The sequence below is a fragment of the Pinus tabuliformis genome, chromosome 9, assembly GCF_031772625.1.
Source record: "Pinus tabuliformis cultivar Carrire ecotype Pingquan chromosome 9, CPIR1, whole genome shotgun sequence".
NCBI classification, from domain to species: domain Eukaryota; kingdom Viridiplantae; phylum Streptophyta; class Pinopsida; order Pinales; family Pinaceae; genus Pinus; species Pinus tabuliformis.
Genome location: NC_142307.1, coordinates 1,678,307,334 through 1,678,329,477, shown reverse-complemented (window position 1 = coordinate 1,678,329,477; position 22,144 = coordinate 1,678,307,334). Strand labels below are relative to the sequence as shown.

Below are 22,144 nucleotides of genomic sequence, written 5' to 3'. Positions count from 1 at the left end.
TTCAACTTTGTGTCCATCATCTCCCATAGGTTGGACCAAAAATTCCCCACAAATCTGGAATCCCTGTCACTAATAATGGAAGTAGGCAAACCAAAGTGAATCCATACATGATGAAAAAATAATTCAGTAGTTTGTTCAGCAGTTATAGTTTTCTTACAAGGCATAAGTATACACATTTTGCTGAAACGATCAACTACTACATATAAATAATCAAGCTGCTTTCTAGATTTTGGCAAACCTCCTACAAAATCCATAGAGATGCTCTCCCATGGTCTAGAAGGTACCGGCAAAGGAGTATACAAACCAAGCTTCCTATTGCTAGGCTTGCTTGTAACACATAATGAACAACCTCTTATGAACCTTGAAACAGAATCTACCATGCGAGGCCAATAGCAATACCTCTGTAGATGTGCAACTGTTTTGCTCACACCAAAATGGCCAGCAATAAGAGAAGAATGAACTTCTCTTATGACATTTATCCTCTCCCCCTGTGGTATACACAACTTGCCCAAATGAAACAGCGAATTGTTATGCATGTGATAGTCATTTTCCTCTACATGATTCCCTTTACTCAAGTTAGCATACACATCTTTAAAGTCATCATCAGATGCATATTGTTCTATGTAACTATCATGTAGAATGGAATCATTCTTAAGTAAAGTAACAGCACCAATAATAGGCCTTGAAAGCATATCAGCAACCTTATTCAAAGTACCTTTCTTATACCTTATTACCAAATGGAACTGTTGCAAGAAGCCCATCCATCTGAAGTGTCGTGACTGTTGTAACTTGCTTTGTGATTGCAAGTACTGTAATGGCTGATGGTCGGTATGTATAACAGTTTCTTTGCCCATCAAGTAGTGTTTCCACTTTTTGACGCTTTATACCAACGCATACAACTCCTTATCATATGTAGGATAATTTACAACAGCACCATTAAAAGTTTCAGAATGAAAAGCAATAGGCTTACCATGTTGTAGAAGAACTGCACCCATAGCATAATCACTAGCATCAGTTTGTATCTCAAATGGTTGTCTCAAATCCAGTAATGCAAGGACTGGAGCTGAACTAATCTTCTCTTTCAAAGATTCGAAAGCTTTTTGTTGCTTGCCTCCCCATTGGAAAGCATGCTTCACACTTGTCACTGCATGCATAGGAGTTGCTATAGAAGAGAAGTTAGAGATAAACTTCCTCCAATATTGAGTTGCACCCAAAAAACTTCTTACCTCTGTTATGGATTTGGGAGTAGGCCACTTCACAATAGCCTCAATCTTAGCAGGATCAATTCTCAAAGCACCTCCTCCTACTATGTGTCCCAAATAAACCAAAGAAGTCTTTCCAAATTCACACTTTGACATTTTAAGAAATAACTGATTCTTCTTCAAAACATCAAGTACTTTCCTAACATGCATGACATGATCTTCTCTAGACTTGTTGAAAATTAAGATGTCATCTAAGTAGACAATAACGAAATCATCAAGAAAAGGACGCAAGACATCATCCATTACCCGCATGAAAGTTGCAGGTGCATTGCACAAACCAAACGGCATCACAAGCCACTCAAAGAGTCCTTGTTTGGTTTTAAAGGCTGTCTTCCAAATGTCACTTTCTTCAATTCTTAATTGATGATATCCACTACGCAAGTATAGCTTAGTGAAATATCGAGCATCTTTCAGCTGGTCTAGCAAATCATCTATCCTTGGGAGTGGGTAACAATTCTTTACCGTTATCTTGTTCAAGGCCCTGAAATCAACACACATACGCCAAGTGCCATCTTTCTTTGGAATCAATACAATCGGTGACCCAAATGGCGAAGTACTTGGCCTTATGAAACCCTTGTCCAACAAGTCCTTGATTTGCTTCTTTATTTCAGCATTCTCCATAATAGACATGCGGTACATGCCTATGTTTGGAAGAGGAAAATCTGGATGCAAATGGATTTCATGCTGAATCTCCCTCTTAGGAAGCAAACCTGTTGGCTCCTGAAACATCTCATGATATGCATCAACTACATCATACAGATCTGATTTAAGTTCTGGATCACAATTGTCAAATGACTCATGATTCACATCAACCTTGGGCTTAATCATAAGAAGAACAAAATTCTTACTTGAATTGACCAGCCTTTTTACCTGTCCTGCATTCACCATCGCTATATTTGTCTTCTTGCGATGAGCTCTAACAATGAACTCCTTGCCATCTTTGAACAGATGATATTTGTTTTCATGGCGATGAAAGATAGCTTTCCTGTCAAACAAGTAAGGACTTCCCAAAACAATTCCTGCTATATCAAAAGGTACCACATCAAGTTCACCTGTGTCAATAAAATGTGCAGTAATTGCAAAGCGCAATGTGCACTTTCTTGAAACTTGTAAATTTGCATCCTTGCAAATCCATCCAAGTGGATATGGCTTCGGATGTGGAACGGTCTCAAGTTTAAGCTGCTTGACCAAGTCCTCTGATATAAGGTTTGCTTGTGACCCACTATCAAAAAGTGTGTCAATTTTAGTATGTTTTGAAATCACCCTCACATGAAACAGTTCAATTCTTTCTTCCTCATTAGGAGCTTGTACATGGCAGTTTGAGGTGCTAGTGCTGGTTTGAGTTTCAAATTCTTTTCCCTTCAAGTTTTTCAAACCCATGGCTGTAATTTTGGTTTCATCACCTGAATCTTCCCCTAAATATTGTGGTGTAGATGTAGTAGCAGTAGTTTTCTGTTTCCCTTTGGATTTGTTAAATTGAGGTCTTTTTCAAGATATAATTTCCAACAGTTTTTCTCCTCATGGCCTGGTTTAGAACAGTGTTTACAGATCACTTTCTCACTCTCCTGTTTGACAGATGCATTCTTTTTGCTCTTTCCCTTGGAGGTTTTCTCTTTGTTTTTCCCCTTAGGGGGCTTGTTTCTACCCTCTTCAAATGTGTTTTTTCCCCTTGCCTCTAAATGGGTAGCTTGGACACAAACCTCGTCCAGGCTAGTAGGTTTAAACATCAAGATGGTGTGTCTAAGGTAGCTCTGCAAGCCACCAATGTATTTCAGCAAGGTTTCCTAGGTCTGCAAATCTACCCCTAACAAGAGAGCTCTTCTCCTGAATTCTTGGGTGTAGTCTTGGACACTCTGACCCTTAAGTTGTCTGAAATTTTGCCAATTCATAATGGCCTTCTGCATGTGAGCAAGAGGATAAAATTGTTTTTTAATGGCTAACAGAAATTCAGGCCATGTTAAGGTAACCTTACCAAATTTCTTGATCTCTTCTTTAATCTTGGCCTCCCACCAGACCAATGCTGCTCCATCCATTCTCAAAGAAGCCAACTGAATCTTTGTGGCATCATCATGCATATTCTGGATCATCAAGTAAACTTCCAACTTCCTAATCCAGTTGTCAAGCTTTTCTGCATTCACTTCACCATTAAACATAGGTAATTCGAATTTTACATCAAGCTTCAAAAAAGGACTTTTTCCAGAGGATTTATGCTTATGAACAGAAGAAGACGAGGATGAAGAGGAAGAAGGTGAAGATGGGGGTGGTGGATCACCATTTCCTCCATGTCCTTTCTTGGAATGATCATCATCCTTCTTACCTCCTGAAGAGCCCTCTCCTTCATGTGGATGTTTGGACCCTTCTCCAGCCAATTTCTCATTTCTTTCTTGGTACAATATCCTCACCATTTCAGTGAGGTCCAAGAAAGCCTTTCTGAAGACTCTTTCTTCTTCTCTTGGATCTGTCTCTATAGGAATTTCTCCTTCATGTTCAGACATCCTTGAAGCTTCTGCTGAGACTCTTGAGGGTGAAATTGAAGGTGGAGGTGATGGCTCTCTGGCCTTCCTTGACTGAGGATTCTCTCGTTCTCTAGTCAACTGTCCTTCCCCTCTTTTGAGTTTCAACCTGGTAAGCATCAATACTTTGCAAGACAGTTAGAACATCTTTGCACAAAAACCCTGAGCTCTGATACCAACTTGATCTGAATTTGAAACTACTTGAAATTTGTTTGCAAGGTATTCAATTCAGAATTAAACATGTTTAAAAGATTTCCATGTCTTGCAGAAAGAAAACACATGAAATTTTCAGCTGTTCATGATCCATTTAAGCATAGCAAAGTTATTTCCTTTTACTATTTAACACATTAAAACGAATTTGTTCTGCAAAATAAATCAACCACAAATGCAAAAGAAGTTGATAAAGCAGTTCACCCCCTCCAGGGCTACGTCTGCTGGGTCCAAAGCTCCCAACCGGGCTTGTCCTTGTTTTTATTAAATGCTCAAATTGAAAATACAGCTGAATAGAAGCATCTACAGGAGAAATAGATGGTAAAAATGGATTCAAAACACTTGAATCCTTCAGGATTGACTATTGGATCACCTCCAATGGATACCTGCAACCCTATACAGTCTTCACAAAACTGGGCCCTGGTGGCTCCTAGAACTTTCACGGCTCCAAAACCTTTGCAAATGACCTCAGATGGCTGTAAGACCTACACCAATGGCTTTAGAAGGTCGAAAATACCCAAAATCAAAAAAAAAATTCGTCCAAAACCGACTTTCCTAGCCAAAGTTATGGCCATTTAAAGTTTCTCCAGTTTTCCCCTAGAAAAACTCCAGCTAACTTTAGTTAACTCCAGTTAGCTCCGCCAATTATGGCGGGTCCGAAAAATTTGGTGCTCCTGCCAAAATTCCGCCAACTTAACTGCAGTTACATTTAATGTTTGGTGGTTGCCTCAGATTTCGTGCCCGGCGGAATATTCCTTTTTTATTTTTTTTTGAAAAATTAAAATTTCTAATGTTATGGACAAATTCTTCTTTTTGCCATAACTTCCTCATACGGCGACCGTTTTTCGAACCGTTTGCGGCGCCGGAATCAGGAATACGAGAAATTTCTAGTCATTCAACTTTGAACCAGTTCTAAGCACTTTAAATTTTGAGCATTTTACGACACTTAGGACATGAGCACCTGATCACTACTCATAAGCAAAGGAAGGAAGTCAAGGTGCAGCATGTTTCTGCACTGAGTTTGGAGAAGTATATGCGGGATTCAGACGTGGAGACATAAGCGACATTAATCAAAGAAGTCGATGGCGATGATGGAGTGGGGACGCCTGTTCCAGCTGAGATTTCCGAGGTGCTGGCCAAGTATGCAGATTTGATGCCCGATGAGCTACCAAAGAAGCTTCCACCAAGGCGTGCGATGGACCATAGCATTGAGCTTGAGCCATGGAAACAACCTCCGGCCAAAGCTCCTTATCGATTGTTAGGACATAAGTTGGAGGAGTTGAAACGACAGTTAAAGGAGTTAACTGATGTAGGTTTCATTCGACCTTCAAGGTCCCCCTATGGAGCTTCGGTATTGTTCCAACGAAAGAAAGATACGAATGAGCTACAGATGTGTTGTGATTATCGTGCTCTCAATAAGCAGATGATAAGAACAGGTATCCTTTTCCATTAGCTACAGATTGCTTCGATAAGCTTGGGAAAGCCCGAGTGTTTTCCAAGCTGGATTTGAGGCATGGGTATTATCAGGTGCAAATAGCATAGGGAGATTAGAGGAAGACCGCGATAGTAACAAGGTATGGAAGCTTTGAATTCCTTGTTATGCCATTTGGGTTGTGCAATGCTCCTACTACATTTTGCACTTTGATGAATGATGTACTACGTCCATACTTGGATTCGTTCGTAGTAGTGTACTTGGACGACATCGTGGTGTACAGTGATAACATGGAGGATCATAAGAAGCACTTGGCATTGGTGTTCGAGGTGTTGAAGAAGAGTCAGCTATACTTGAAGAAGTCGAAATGTGTGTTTGCCTAGACTGAGATTCTGTTCCTTGGACACATTGTGGGTCAAGGGTACATACGGATGGAGCCAAACAACAGGGTGAAGGCGATCGAGGATTGGGTTGAACCGAAGAATGTCCATGATATGAGGGTGTTTTTGGGCATGACCAACTACCAATGGAAGTTTGTAGAGGGGTATTCCAAAGTAACATCATCACTGACAGACCTTCTGAAGAAGGACAAGCGATGGAGTTGGACGGATAAATGTCAAATGGAATTTGATAATTTGAAGAAGAGGATGGTTTCAACACCGATACTGAAGTTGCCGGACTTCGAGCGATCGTTTGAGTTACACACAGATGCTTCAGATTTTGCCATAGGACGGGTTCTTATGCAAGATGGGCATCCAATGGCGTACGAGAGTCGGTAGTTGCAGGATAGAGAAAGGAGGTATCCGGTCCATGAGAAGGAGATGACTGTGATCACCCACTATTTACAGGTATGGAGACATTACTTGATTGGGAAACATTTTGTTGTCAAGACTGACAATGTTGCAGCAAGTTATTTTGCATCACAACCAAAGCTATCAGCAAAGCAAGCTTCTTGGCAGAGTTCGACATGACTATTGAGTACAAGCCAGGTAGACTCAATGTGGTGGTAGATTCCCTTAGCATGAAGGGACAACTAGCAGCATTAGAGGAAGAGGAAGAACAGGCAGCACGAAGTAGGAGTGGAGTACAGATGACAGAAGAAATGCAGAATAAGCTCAAGGAAAGCATTGAGACTAATACTCGGGCACAGAATATAGTGAAGTAGATAAAGGAGGGGAAGACACGGAAGTTCTTTCTCCGAGATGGATTTTTGTCCTTTGGAAACCAACTCTATGTTCCAAAGTCATCTGGGCTTAGGAGGCACCTTTTGAAGGAATGCCACAATTCTCCGTGGGCTGGCCACCTAGGGTAGTGTCATTCTTTGGCATTATTGGAGAGAGGGTTCTTTTGGGAGAAGATGAGAGAGGATGTGGAGGAGTATGTACATATGTGCATCATTTGTCAGCAAGACAAATCAGATACTCAAAGGCAAGGAGGTCTGTTGCAACCTTTATCAATTCCTAAGAGACCATGGATGAGTGTCTCGATGGACTTCATCACTCAGTTACCACAGGTACAGGGGTATAACAGGATCATGGTCGTGGTTGATCGTTTTTCCAAGTATGTTGTCTTTGTTCCAACAAAGATACCTTGTGGAGCCGAGAGGACTACGGAGTTGTTCTTCAAGAACATAGTGAAGTATTGGGGAATGTCGCTGAGCATTGTGTTGGACCGAGATCCGCAATTTACAGGCAGATTTTGGACCACGTTGTTCAAGCTAGTCGGGACAGATTTGTTGATGAGTTCAAGTTACCATCCACAGACAGATGGACAAACCGAGAGGATCAACGCATTGCTGGAGGATTACTTGAGACATTATGTGATGGTTGATTAGAAGAATTGGCCTGAACTCTTAGATGTAGCTCAGTTCAGCTACAACATACAGAAGAGTTCTACAACAGGGTATAGTCCATTTGAGTTGGTAAATGGACAGATGCTAGTCACACCGCATACCGTAGTGACGGGAGGTTTTTTTAGGAGTCCTCATGTGAAGAAGTTCATGAAGGCTTGGGATGAGACCTTGGAGTTAGCACGGGTGCGCTTGCACGAAGCTGCAAGGAGAATGAAGAAATGGGCAGATAAGGATAGACGGGATGCACACTTCAGTGTGGGAGATATGGTGTTCCTCAGGATTACCGGAGATCAGTTTCAGCCACCTAAGGGGACTGTGAGATCGTTGACAAGGAAGTATGAGGGACCATTCCGGGTTAAGAAGCGAGTGGGGGAGGTTGCCTATGAGTTGGAGCTTCCACGTCATATGCATATGAAACATCCTGTTTTCCATATCAGTCATTTGAAGAAATGTCGACTTGATGCAGAACATCCAGACAGAGTGGAACCACCAAGGGGACCAACCATGATTGTCGACAAACCAAACCTTGTGATGGAGAAGATTTTGAATCTTCGGACAACAGGAATTGGGAGTCACATAAGACGGGAATTTCTTGTCAGATGGAAGGATGCACCGGAGGAGGATAGCTGGGAAATGGAGGACTCACTTTGGACATGGAAGCAAAAGATTGCCGAGGACAAAAATGACCTTAGGTGGGGGAGAATGTAACACCCATAGGTTATTGCGGCGTTCGGGCGGCATGGGCGCGCCCACCGGGCGTGTTTAAATGAAGGAAACGAAAGGCGAGCGACGAGCGACTCGTGGGGTGGCGGCAAGCTGGGAGGCGACTCGGTGAGCAGGCGCGTGCCTGATGAAGGTGACGAGCGAATCGTGGGGCGGCGGCAAGCTGGGAGGCGACTCGGTGAGCGGGCGCGTGCTTGACGAAGGCGACAAGCTAGCACAGGGAAAATGCGAAGTCAAAACGCAAATATGGTTAAGTGTGAACCGCATGTTATAGGCGGGTGGGCGGTCCTGGGTGTGGGCACCCCTACCCCGAGCCGACGGTGGAAAACATGAGCAGTGGGTCGGCTTGGCTCATGGCCAAAGCCCCCACCCAAACGAGTTGACACTTGTATATATTGGCGGAGATGGAGCGTGGAAAGGCAAGGAAGAAGTGCAAGCATCCAACAAGACTTAGCTCTGCGATGGGGAAGTCTTGGCGAGGTGGATGAGCCCGCACAACAGGCAAAGCTAAACGCAGGTTTCGGTGGAACGACCGCGGGTAGGGCGACACGAGGTGTGCGTGCCTACCAGGTGTGGAATGGTGTGTGGTTGGCGATAGGGTGGCCCAGGGCGAGGGCGCCCACCGGTTGGGCAATCGTGCAGAGGTGTGGTTGGGGCGACTCGTGGAGCGAGCGCCCACCGAACGAAGGGTCGACACTACGGAAGGCTGAAATAGTGGAAGCCGCACGACAAAGGGTGCGAGCAGAACGTAGGTAGCGTCCAAGGTGCGAACAAAGGGCATTCGGGTGAAGCTGAACGGTGCAGCGGTCGGACGCCGAGCTGCACGATAGCTAAATGGTGAAAATTTGTATAACATCGGTTGAAGGTTTCCTCCTGGTGAATGTAAATAGATTTTATAATATAAATCTTACTTGCATATGATTAAGTGTCTTCTGCTAGTGAATGTTTATTTAATGTTATTTCGCACATTAAATGTTTAATATGGTTAATGAAGTGAAAGTTAGGCGTAGTTCGGGAAACATGTTAACAAATGAAAAAGTTAAGTGTTTGGCCAATGTCGCACATAGACCAATTTGTGAAAAAAGAATTGGGGGCGTGACACTTCCCATCCTTAGGGTTAATAGGGTCCTTAGCCGAACGAAGAGAACTTCGAATAGTGTGAAGGGGTCTGAAAGATGAAGGAAAATTATGCTTTTTCAGGATCTTAGCGATTTTATCCGTGGTCCCCTGAATAAAAGGAAGATTAACTCCAAAAGATCGATCCTTGGGATCAATCCTCTTCTTAAGACCTCTTTCTGCATTAAGGAAAGCTCTACGACCTTAGGACTTACTATAACCATTCTTAAAAAAACAAATTATTAATTGTATCTCCATAATTTATTTCTTATTATTTTTATTATTTAGAATACTAATTCTTATTAGTATTATCTCCATAATAATATATTTTCTTGGTTAATTTTTCTATAAAATTGTTGGTTGTTTTTTTTAATATTAAAATGACATTATTCTATTGGTTTTAGTTATTATATAAATAGTATTTTAACTTAATGCAAAGATAATATTAATTATTAAGAATTTAAATTCTTGGTCCAAGCTTAATTAGTTATTATTTTTTAGTCAAACTAGTTGTTATTTTCTAACGGCTAGTTAGTTGTTCTCATCATCTATTTATTCCATTGCCTAGATCTGATTCCTCATCTTGTCAAGATGAACCACACTAGTTGGTTTGAAACGCGTCGACGGGATTTTATTTTATGTTACAATTAATATGGATCACAAAAGTCTAAATTCTACAAATAATATTTATGTTAATAGTGTTTATTTTAAAATAAAATTTTTACAATTTTACTTTAATTATCAATAATTATTAAGTGAATGGTAGGGATATAACCTCCATAAACTATTCTAAAATGTTATTAGTAGTATATCTAAATCAAAGGTTGAGATTTATCTTCAAAATAGTTATGTTTTTTTATCTTTTTAATTAAATTCATTAATTTAAAAATAAATAAATAAATAATTAAAATTAAAATAATAATAATAATAATATAAAAAAAAATCATATGGACAAGTGTCATATAAAATGAGTTATAATTTTTTGGGCATTTGGTATTGAGAAGTCATGGTATTGTAACAAAACCTATTTACAAATTAAGGATATCGTGATCATTTTTATGAATTTTCTATTGTTAGAACCATGAGATGTATAATGATTATCACCAGGATTGTGTGAAGCTGAGTCAAGCTTGGATGCCCCTTGGAATAGTTTAATTCCCCCAAAGGTGGCTCCCATCCTCAACTCCTTCCCATGAGATTTGAAAATGTGACATGGTGGGGACTAAACCCCACACAAACCAATTGGTTTGCACCTAATAGATAAGTGTTTTGACGTTTATTATGGATTAATACATATCGACATTTACCAACCATTTAATTTATATAGTTGCATTAATTATTAACACTACTTAAAGTCACAGTATGGCCCCATATTAATGTAATTAATCATCCATAAAAACATATCCATTTATTTTCTTTAACCCATACCCACCAAAAAAAAATTTATGAAAATTAAAATAATAACACACCTTTTAAAATGCGGAAAAAAATTATAAACATACCTTTTAAAATGAGGAAAAAAATTATAAACATGTTCCCATTGTAGAAAAAATATGTATTAACCATTGATAAAACTTTTATAAAAAATTATGAAACTTTAAATAATAAAAATAAACATACCTTTTAAAATAGAAAAAAATTTATAAACATATTCCAATTGTAGGAAAATATTTATTAACAAGCATGATAAAACTATAAAATAACTTATTTATTCAATAACAGAATCAAAATGTAAAATGAAACTAACACTCTAAGGAGTTAGCTAACCAATTTGGGAGTATATATATTCACTTATTAGTATGAAATAATTGCTATTATTACTCTCACTAATTCTTTCTTGTTTCTATGCAAGTAGTTGAAAAATATTTCGGAGGAATGAGATATGCTATTATCAATTCTCTTTTGAGTTTTGATTTCAAATTTAATTATTTTGAAGAGATGAGATATGCTATTATCAATTTTCTTTCATATAGAGAGTGTTTATGATTAATTTATTTCACTAGTGTGTTTGTGAAGTTGCATATGGAGAGTGTTTATCACAACATGGAAAGTTGTAACCCTGCTGATTAAGACTTTTAATTTTGTTAATGAAAATTATACAACCCTGATCGATTGGGTTTGAATCAACCCTTCTTCGTCCATGATATTGCAGATGCTCTAGTTCTTCTTTCAACCACCAATCATGATATCTTGGTAAGTGCAGGTATGCACTACTCTTTATAATAGTTTATCAATTTCAATAAATTCTATGGATATGCTTTTGAAATAAACACTATGCCTTATATATAACCTTTCCTTCATGCATTCCATTCGTTTTTCGCCATCGACTTCCTTTTTCCCATAAGGAAAGGTCACAATGGCTGGTTTCTCAATAAAAAAGTGTACATATGATTTCGTACGGGAAGCTATATGAGATGGTTCTTTTTTAGTTTCCACAATTTTATTTTCACGTAGTCTAATGAGGTGGGGAGTTGTTTCGAAAATTATGGAAATTCTAGTTATATTTAAGAAAATTTGGCAAGGATTTTTGTAAACCCAAATTATAGTTGTTAAACTTCAAAATTTTAGGTGTTTTAGATGTTTTTGATGGTGTTGAATCTATTTCCACCATCAAAAACACAATTCAAACACGATTCACTTCGGTGTTTATGTTTTGAAAATGACATATGTCTTTTTAATGTTCACTTTCAGAATAATTTTAGGTTTTTTTAAAGATCTTGTAGATATATATCCACGGATGTTTATAAGTAGTAATGGTACTGAAAGTTTTTTAAATCTGTTTGAAATTCTTGTAAGGGTATATGCCAAATCTTTTCCTAAATTGGTCTTTTCAATATTTCCTACCATATGATTTCTCTTCAGAGAGTCTAAATGTGAAAATACTCATTTAAAAAGTTATTTTTCCCAATGAAATGGAAGTATGGTTTTTCAGAGAGTCTTCTTTTTGTTCAGAGAGAGAAGTATGGTTGCGTAGGAATATTACACGGTTAATATAATATATATTTTTTTTTGTATATGTTCATTATATTTTCTTAATATAATACTATGATGATTTTCTTTCTGACAAAAAAAAATTACACGATTAATTCAAAACTAAAGGACAATAGATAATACTTCACCATTCACATGTCCGTCAATGTACTCAGCTATCAATGACATCCAATATGATTTTTTTTACGAGAGGAAATAGTAACAATGGAATCAATAGTTATGTGGATTGGGCAACAACTGAATTGGTATTGCCAATTATGGTCATTTTTATTTGTTTACTTTCTGAAATAATGAAATTGACCATTAAAAAATTACTTAATTAATTAATTAATAGAATTGGTAATTATGGTGGAAATATTTTTCAAACGATGAAGTTGGCAATTATGACAAACTTGCATTTAAGATGTAGATGCTAATTTCCCTTTGGATGTATGTATGGATGATACTACCCAAAGAAGCAGATAGAAGATAAATTTCAAATTTAAATTAATAATTTAATATATTTTATGGATAATTGATGTACATATAAAAGATAATTATAAAAGTAAGATTTTTGAATTTAGACTTTTGTGATCCATAATAATTAACAGTGTTTTTTGGTAAAGAGATAATCTCATCTACGTGTTTCAAAGTCAGTGTGGTTCATTTTCCAGACAAGATGACGAACCAGATCTATGCAATGCAATAAATATAGAGAGCAGCTAACTAGCCATTAGAGTGTAATAGCAAATTTGACTTAAAGCATAAATTAATAATTAAGATTTGACAAAAAAAGAAAAGTATGAAATTAAATGAATTTTAATTTAAAAAAAAATATTATTAAATTAAATTCTATTAATATTATAAATAAATTCATTGTTTTAAGTTATTAAAAATATAATAATATTATTAAGAATAAAATAATATTATAAATAATATAATTATAACATAGTTGTTTATAATATTATTTTATTTTTAATAATATTATTATATTTTTAATAACTTAAAAAAATGAATTTATTTATAATATTAATAGAATTTAATTTAATAATATTTTTATAAATTAAAATTTATTTAGTTTGATATCCTTGTTTTTCTTGGTCAAATCTTAATTATTGATTTCTGCATTTTACATCTATTTATTGCATTGCCTAGATCCAGTTCCTCATCTTGTTCTAAAGAAGAACCACACTATCTCTTATGTGATTTGTAGTGAAAGATGAGAGATAATGTTATAAAAAATAAGATTTCATATAAGTTGAAACTATAATAAATGGAGTTGTCTTTATTGCAATTTTTTGGACGCTGAAAATTTTGAGGTGAAATTTTGATTTGTGTTATTTAAACTGGTTTTTTATTGTATATATAGATTAAGCACCTGAAAAACCCTAGGGCACTTCGATTGTACAAAGATTACATGTGATTTCAATAAATTCCTACCAAATTTTAGAAAAATTAAATGGTAAAAAACCATTTTAAAAAACTTCCAAAAAATTTCAAAAAAACAACTAAATAATAAATTTCTTGTATCATTACTCAACATTTTTTCCTAAATTAAAATAACAATAACTATGATACTCAACATTTTTTCCTAAATTAAAATAACAATAACTATGTCAAAACCCAAATATTTTTTCTATCGTAAAGTGACTCGGTGCCACGCAAGTAGTAAGATAAAACTCAAGAACTTCTATCACTTTTTCCCATCCATTTTAGCCAGATGTTTGCAACGAACCAATTAGTCAATTATGCAGCAAAGATTTATCAGATATTAAATTTATAAAATTCTAGAATTTTCAACAAAATAAAATTCAACAGAAGACTGGATTACCAAATTTTCTTTGAAATAAAATAGAGATTTGTTGACCATTATAATGATGAGGGACAGCTTTTTGGTGTATCTATTTTTGATTTCCGGGTATTATATTATTTAATATTGAATTTATATTATAAAAATTTAATTATTTATATATTGTATCTTAAAGCAATGGTTATATTTAAATTTGAGAATTTATAAAATTTGTTTAGTAAAGAAAAAATATTTTGATTTCTTAAGAATTTGAATTTCAAATTTCATGATTTATATAATATTTTATTATATTACTATGTATTTTTATTAATAAGAATAAAGTAAATTATTTAACTTTATTTTTATTAATTATATTTTAAAATTTTAGAATCAAATTAGATTACTAATTTAATATAGTGAAACAATTTTTTTCAATTACATATATTCAATTTCACTACTTACTAATTATTGTAATTATGTAAATCTGTGGTATGTTTAATCGTTTTTCCACGGAAAAAATCATAATTTCTATTAATTAATGTAAATAAAAATTGCATTTTGTAGACACACATAGTGTGTATGCATGTATGCAGGATCAAAACAAAGGTTGTTGTGTACATAAAATGAGTTGTAAATAACATGAAGGTCCATCAATAGTCAAGGATCCTCAAAAAAAGCTAGAAAAAATAATTAAGGGGTATATAGAAGTAATGTTTGACAAGTGTTAATCTTCTCTCTTTTGTCTTTTCACTTTGCCAGCCATCTGGATTTGGTTCAACAAGAAACAAAGTCAATTCTTGTCCCACATGGGGGACTTCTTTGTCAGAATCGCAACTCTATGTGACATGAGCTCTTTTGGAGCCCCCAACTTTATCCAATGTCAAAAGGACCACAGGGTCATTTTCTTCCTATTGTGCATTACCAAAGTCTGATTGTATTGTAGCGCCCCCATCTCGAGCGACTCCTTGTAGGTCTATGTCATTCATTTCTTCTTGGCCAAGATGACATTCCTTTTTGTCATCTTCTTCATCTTCGGAACAATATTGCTCTGAAAATTGTCATCCTCTTGTTCTATCAGCTTGTTTCTTCTTCTTCTTGGGGTTCTTCCTTGCTTGGGGGCAATCATGTTGTCAGTGGTCCGTCTGAAAACATATGCTACATATGAATGTTGTGTTTCAAATATTAGTGAAAGTTTCAATGTTTCAAGTTTATATGATTTGGAATTCCTTTACTAAGATCAATCTCCACACATATCCTAGCAAAAGTGAAGATACCATTTTTTGTTCTCTGCATATCCGATTTTTAAAATTTGCCCAATGTGTTGCCAATATCTTTCAGTACTTTGTGGTGCCAAAAAGGTAGGGGGAGATTTGGTAGTCTCACCCAAACCGACATGGTAGAGACCACCATAGTGTTAGCATCAAACTCGGGAAACCAAGGCATGATAAATAGCTCGGCTCTACCCCAAAACTAGGGCCCGACATTTAGAGCATACTCCAAATCCTTTTATGTTTCAAACTGCGCTATAAAAAATCTTTTTGAACACAAGAAAATCTCAAAATATAGGGTCCATGTGGAGACAGTCCAATGAACGAGTGCTTAAGATTTGAGCCAAAAACCGTTAAATCTGTAGATGAATGCTTTAGATTGAATAAATTAGAAACGAGAATTCACCTCATGAATGACTTCCATAAATGGAGCTTTTTCCATTTGTTCAGCAATGTAAAACTTTAATAAAACAAAGCTAGCCTGAAATGCCCCTAATAGATGTTTCTCATGGGCAACAAACATCAAAAGCAGCAGGAAACTATTGAGTAATTTCTTAGTTGAAAAACATTCAATTTGCATCATTATTAGTAATCATAAAAAATAAGACTATAGTATTGAATTTGTTCTTAACCATTATTAGTTTGCATTTCCATCATTTTCAATGGCAGGAACTACGTTGCCTTACAACACTTGTTAACTATAGCCACTATCAAGTAATTAAAAAAAAAACATTGTTGTGTCTATAAGTGCTTTAGGAGTATATCTATTCAGATATTAACTATAACCACTATCAAGTAATTAAAAACAAAACATGGTTGTGTCTCGAATCGCTTTACGACTCAGTATAGGGGAGATGTGTAGGTGTAATGTAAGAAAGTATGCAAACAATTTTACATATCGACTCAATATGAATTTATATTAATATGTTCAATTTATAAGACATAAAGGATTTGTAAACATTTACATATCCGCTCAATTAAATAATAATAAAAGGTAGCAATATGGAGCTCAATATAGAGGAGATGTTGTAGTCTCCCTAAAAAATAAAAGTAATAAAAATAATAAAATTCAATTTGTTATATATGTTATAGTGTCCATAAAAAATAAAAAAAATAAAAATTCAATTTTATTGAGAAGAATTTTCAACGAAAATCACATTACAATTCATTTGTCGATGCGTTTCGAACCAACAAGTGTGGTTCATCGTCAGGACAAGTTGAAGAACCAGACCATGGTTGCATGTTAAATAGAGAGAGCAGATAATCCAACGGTTAAATTTGACTAGGAAACAACTATATTTGACTCGGCAACTCGACTGTACCAATGACAATATTTGACTAGGAAACGACTATATTTGACTGGGCAACTAGACTGGACCAAGAGATAGGGACAATGAAAATTAAATAATTAATTAATATGTAAATCAATTTTGCTATATTTATTACCATAGTTGAATAAAGGTAATGTTTGAATTTAACTCTCGAGAGTATGAATTAATTAGCTATTTATAGGCCTTTTTTCATATTAAAACTATATAAATAAATATTTAGTTAATTAATTTAATAAGTTACTGATCTAGGTAGTTAAATACAAACAACTATTTAGTACCATAAAAAGTAATTGTTTGTATTTAACTACCTAGATCAGTAACTTATTAAATTAATTAACTAAATATTTATTTATATAGTTTTAATATGAAAAAAGGCCTATAAATAGCTAATTAATTCATACTCTCGAGAGTTAAATTCAAACATTACCTTTATTCAACTATGGTAATAAATATAACAAAACTAATTTACATATTAATTAATTATTTAATTTTCCCTGTCCCTATCCCTTGGTCCAGTCTAGTTGCCCAGTGAAATATAGTCGTTTCCTAGTCAAATATACTTGTTGGTACAGTTTAGTTGCCGAGTCAAATATAGTCGTTTCCTAGTCAAATTTAACCGTTGGATTATCTGCTCTCTCTATTTAACATGCAGCCATGATCTGGTTCTTCAATTTGTCCTTACGATGAACCACACTCGTTGGTTCGAAATGCGTCAACCAATGAATTATAATGTGATTTTGGCTGAAAACTCTTCTCAATAAACTTGATATGGATCACAGAAGCCTAAATTCAACAAAATTCAATTTGTTATATTGTAATTTTGTTTTTATCAATAAAATTAAGAATAACTTTTTAGATAAAAGAATAATATGCATATCATATTAAAATATATAACATATAAGTAATAACTATAAGTTAAGATCCATTTTACTTTATAAATTAAAAGAACAATTATGTAACTATATTTAAATTTAATTAATAAGCACAAAAAACTTTAATAGTTACAATAAACTTACAATATAATAATATTTTTAACCATGGATATTCACACCTACTTTACCATAGATATTATTAACTTGTAAAAAAGCTTTGTTACAATACCATGGCTCATCAATACCACATGCCCAAAAAACATATCTCTTGATTAAAATATTTTATTTAAATTTATTTTTATAACTTTTTTTAATTAAATCTAAAAGCAAAAATATTATAATTCTTTTTGAGATATATATAAACCCTCTATCACATTAAAAAATATAAAATATAAATATTAGCTATAAATTAAGATCCATTTTACCATATAAATTAAAGTAATAATTGTGTAACCACATTTAAATTTCATTAACAAGCACATAAAAACTTAATACTTACAATATAAATATAACATATTTTTAATCATGGGTATTCACCCTCTTTTTACCATGGATATTATTGCGGGGAGAGGCACATTCTACAATCCAATATGATGGCTATGTGGAGAGGCACATTCTACAACCCAATATGATGGTTATGGCTATGTGTAAGTATGTCACGTCTCCAATAAATAATAAATAAAATAATAAAAATAATTTTGGCTAATGTCCACTTAATAGTTCCTTTATCATATGCCTTGAATTTGAATGGATCATAAATTTACCTTCAACAAAAAAATTTACCACATTAAAATTCCAAATTAGCTAAAATTCTAAACATCTTTACTCTTTAATAAAGCCAATACCAATTGAAAATCCAACTCCAAAATCTTTTAATATTTCTTTTAATTGGATATTTGTAATGTCTTATGGATATATTAAAATCTTTAAAGACATAATATCTCCGCGTCAAAAATGTAATATTTGAAAATATTAATTTGATCCCTTTCGGCGCATAATAGATCCGGAGTTAGATGGATCTAGGTTGGTTAACTTGTAAATAAGCTTTGTTACAATACATCTTGAGTGGGCCTAATGGTTAAGAGCATGTGTTTCCTCCTGAGAGGTCATAGGTTCAAAACCAGAGGGTGGTAGAGTATGTATGCCTTGGTAGACTTAGCAGTCAAATCGCTACATGGAGGTGGATCCCTTGTCCCCAAACAAGGGGGTCTCATACACCAATTTGGTGGGTCCCTTGTCCCCAAACAAGGGGGGTCTCATACACCAATTTCGTGTTTTTCTTGATCGTGACCTGAAAATTGCATAATAATAATTACGTCATAAGGCGTTCCCCTTTGCTAAGAACTCCCTCAGTTGCCATTTTGCACTCTTCTGCACCATCACATCTATTGTTAGACGATTGAGAATTCTTACACCCTTAGTTTTAACTTTCAACCAAATCTTGATTTGTGTAACCGTTCAACTTGTTGATCTTTACAATAATTATAACCCATGAAGATCTATCCATGATGGGTTTCAGTAAAGAATAAAAAATCCTAATTCATTTGGAAATCCTTGTTATGGAGACGTGAGATCAACATTGAGGATACCAGTGGCATTGAAGTTGAGTACTCTGATCTGAAATTACAATCGACTAATAGTCAGGTTTATATTTCTCTACTTTTGAATTAAAGAAAATAAAATACTATAATGATTCCATTAACCTGAATTTTCAGACAAGTTATAGTCATAGTTAAAAATTCAGCATGAGTAGTTCTCTATTTTACAATGGAGTCTAATAGTAATAGTTAGATTATGCTTACTAGTTTTGCAATAGTGAAAACAATACTTTGTAATCACCAAGTTTATGGTGTTGTGGTTGTGGTTCTGGACTTAGTATTACATCAACTTTCATTGTATTGGATTTTGGAGTAATCATGATTTGTTAAGAAAATACCATTTTGGATTTAGTATTAGATCGATTTGCTTTGCATTGCATTTTCGAGTAACAAAGTTGTGTTAAGAAAATATCGTTGTTCGATGCACACGTAGGTCTGGTTATCACATTTATCTCTTTGCCATTTTCATTTTTGTAGGTTTGGTTATCACATTTATCTCAGTTGTGAAACTTTGCCATTTTCATTTTTGCAATGTATTTTGATATTTTTTATGGTATAATTATAAGGAAATTTTTAATAAATTTTAGGGATGTTGGTTTAATTTTTCAAGTTTTTTTTTTAAATTGTTAATTTTTTATTTTTTTTAAAAAATAATTTATAATTTGTTCAAAGTTTACAAGATAAAATTATCTTATCTTAAAAACTGCCAAAATTTTATAAACATTATATCATTAAAAGTGTCACAAGTAAAAAAGTATCACAACTATTTTACAGCTTACAAAGCCAAAAATTTTACATTTTAAAATAAATTTCTATCCTTAAAATCTTCCCCAAAAAATTATATAGTTTATGAGCAAATGTATTTTTATTTCCAAATTTATTAAATAGTTAAGATAAATTTATATCCTTAAAATCTTAACGAAGAACCATAAACTATGGTTTATGATTGAAAGTATTTTTATTTACAAATTTATTGAATAGTAGAGGTGCAGTTTTTTTATGTGAGACATTTTTTTACTAATTATTTATTAAATATCTTATGGCATAATAATTTTCATATATTAGTTTAGATTTATTTAAAATATATATAGAAAGATTTCAAAATTAAATCAATTTATACTGAGTCAAAGGGATTTATATTTTTACGCTGGTTTATATTTTAACCAAAATAAAAATGTTTTTAGATGTGGAAATGTTAAATCTATATGTATATATAATATTAATATTAATATTAGTTAAAAATAATTTTCCATTTTTATGATATGCACACCATGAATTTCGCTATCTTATTTTAAAAACTACCAAAATTTTATAAACACTATATCATTAAAAGTGTCACAAGTAAAAAGGTATCACAACTATCACATAATAATTTTGATAGGTATATTTATTAGTTTAGATATTCATATATTATAAAAAGATTTCAAAATTAAATGAATTTATACTTAAAGGGATTTATATTTTTATGCGTGTATATATTTTAACGAAAATTAAAATGAGATTTTCTTCTTTTACATGGAATACTTGAATGAAAAGGTTATTTAATTACCGCCACAAAAAGAATTAATTTATTTATATTCAACCTTATAACTTTCATAATATATAATTAAAAATCATATAAACACTTACTAAATTTAATTAATAAACATATAATTAAAAATAAGAATGTTTTTATATGTGGAAATGTTAAATATATATGTATATATAATATTAATATTAGCTAAAAATAAATTTCCATTTTATGATATAAATTGAATTTACCAATTCAAGTTGGTCATGTAAATCATTAGGTTAAAAGTTCAAATCTCCATATGGTTCAAACCAAAATAAAAAATTGGGTCATTGATATTTGTAACCATTATATTTCATAACTTCATATATAAATTATGTAACTATATACATCCATATGTGAAACTTGCAACAAGAGGAGCATTTCATGACTATATGAGGGAAATCATTAACTTGGAATTGACAAATGTCCCTTCTAAAATAAAAACGAAATACTCTATAAATAAATAAATAAACAATTTATGGAAAATAAAAATGAATATATAATTGTTGTTACTTTTAATTATATTATAATGTCAATGATACCACTCTCATTCTTGTTGGTGATTGATATTGCAACCCATTATGAAAGACAAGTTTACTATCAATCTCAACAATAAATAATATATTTGTATGTCCATGTGAAGCAACATAATTTTATATTAACTTTTTATACAAACAAAGTAAATAAAATAAAATAAAAATAAAAAATCTTATTTTTTTTACTCTTGAGAGGAAGATGTGTCATTCTTTACTTTTCAAAAACATTTCAATACATGACTAAACTAAACTATTTAAATATTCATGTGAATTAATTTTATTTTAATATCAATTTTATATACATGTATAAAGTGAAAAATATATTTTAATGTTGACAATGTAATAAAACATTCCAATGTTCAAAGACAAAAAATAATTGAAAGTAAAAAAATTCATTGGGAAATGTGTAATTAATTCAATTCTTGATATAAATTTAATATGTGGCATTTAAAAAATATTAATAATGATAAAAAAATTCATTGTGAATTATAAATAAAATATTTCACTATGTAGTGTTAAGTAATTTTTCATTATTGAAGTGTATTTAAAAATATATGAATAACAAAAAAACATTTCAAAGTGGACAATGTGGTCCATAAATAAAATATTTCTATGTCAACTATGTATATATTTATGTAAAAATGCATGTATATTTTGAAATAGGGCTTCTACAATTTTAATTTAATCATTAGTAATTATTGGGTGGATGGCTTTACAGGCTATTTGCAGTTTCCTGGATGCTCCCACCACGAAATAGAAACTAGTGCTACATATCTTTATGTTTGGTGGTTCTTACAATGCTTTCCATCTCATAGAACGTTTTTGTTACTTTTCGTTGCCAATAAGAAAGCAAAGAACCATTTCACCTTGTCCAGAGGTGTCCCTTTGTTTGGAAATTATGACTGCCACAAAGTTAAGAATTTGTGACTTCTTTTCACCTTAATAACCATACACAATAGTAGTTGTTTAATGGACATAATATTTCTACCATATATTGGATGTAAGATACCTATGCAGGTTTCTATTGTCTTTGGGTTGAGCCAACCCAATATCATCCAGTTGGCACCTTTTAAAAAGTTAATACCTTGGATGCCAATTATAACAAAGGTCGAAGCATCAT

The 22,144-nt window shown here is 33.4% G+C and overlaps 1 protein-coding gene across 1 annotated transcript; it reads left to right on the top strand.

The window, feature by feature from the left end:
- Nucleotides 1–7,533: 7,533 nt before the first annotated feature.
- Nucleotides 7,534–7,977, top strand: LOC149155334 (uncharacterized). The gene has a single exon (XM_089444397.1). The coding sequence runs from the start codon at nucleotides 7,534–7,536 to the stop codon at nucleotides 7,975–7,977; it is 444 nt and encodes a 147-aa protein (XP_089300523.1).
- The last annotated feature ends 14,167 nt before the right edge of the window (nucleotides 7,978–22,144 follow it).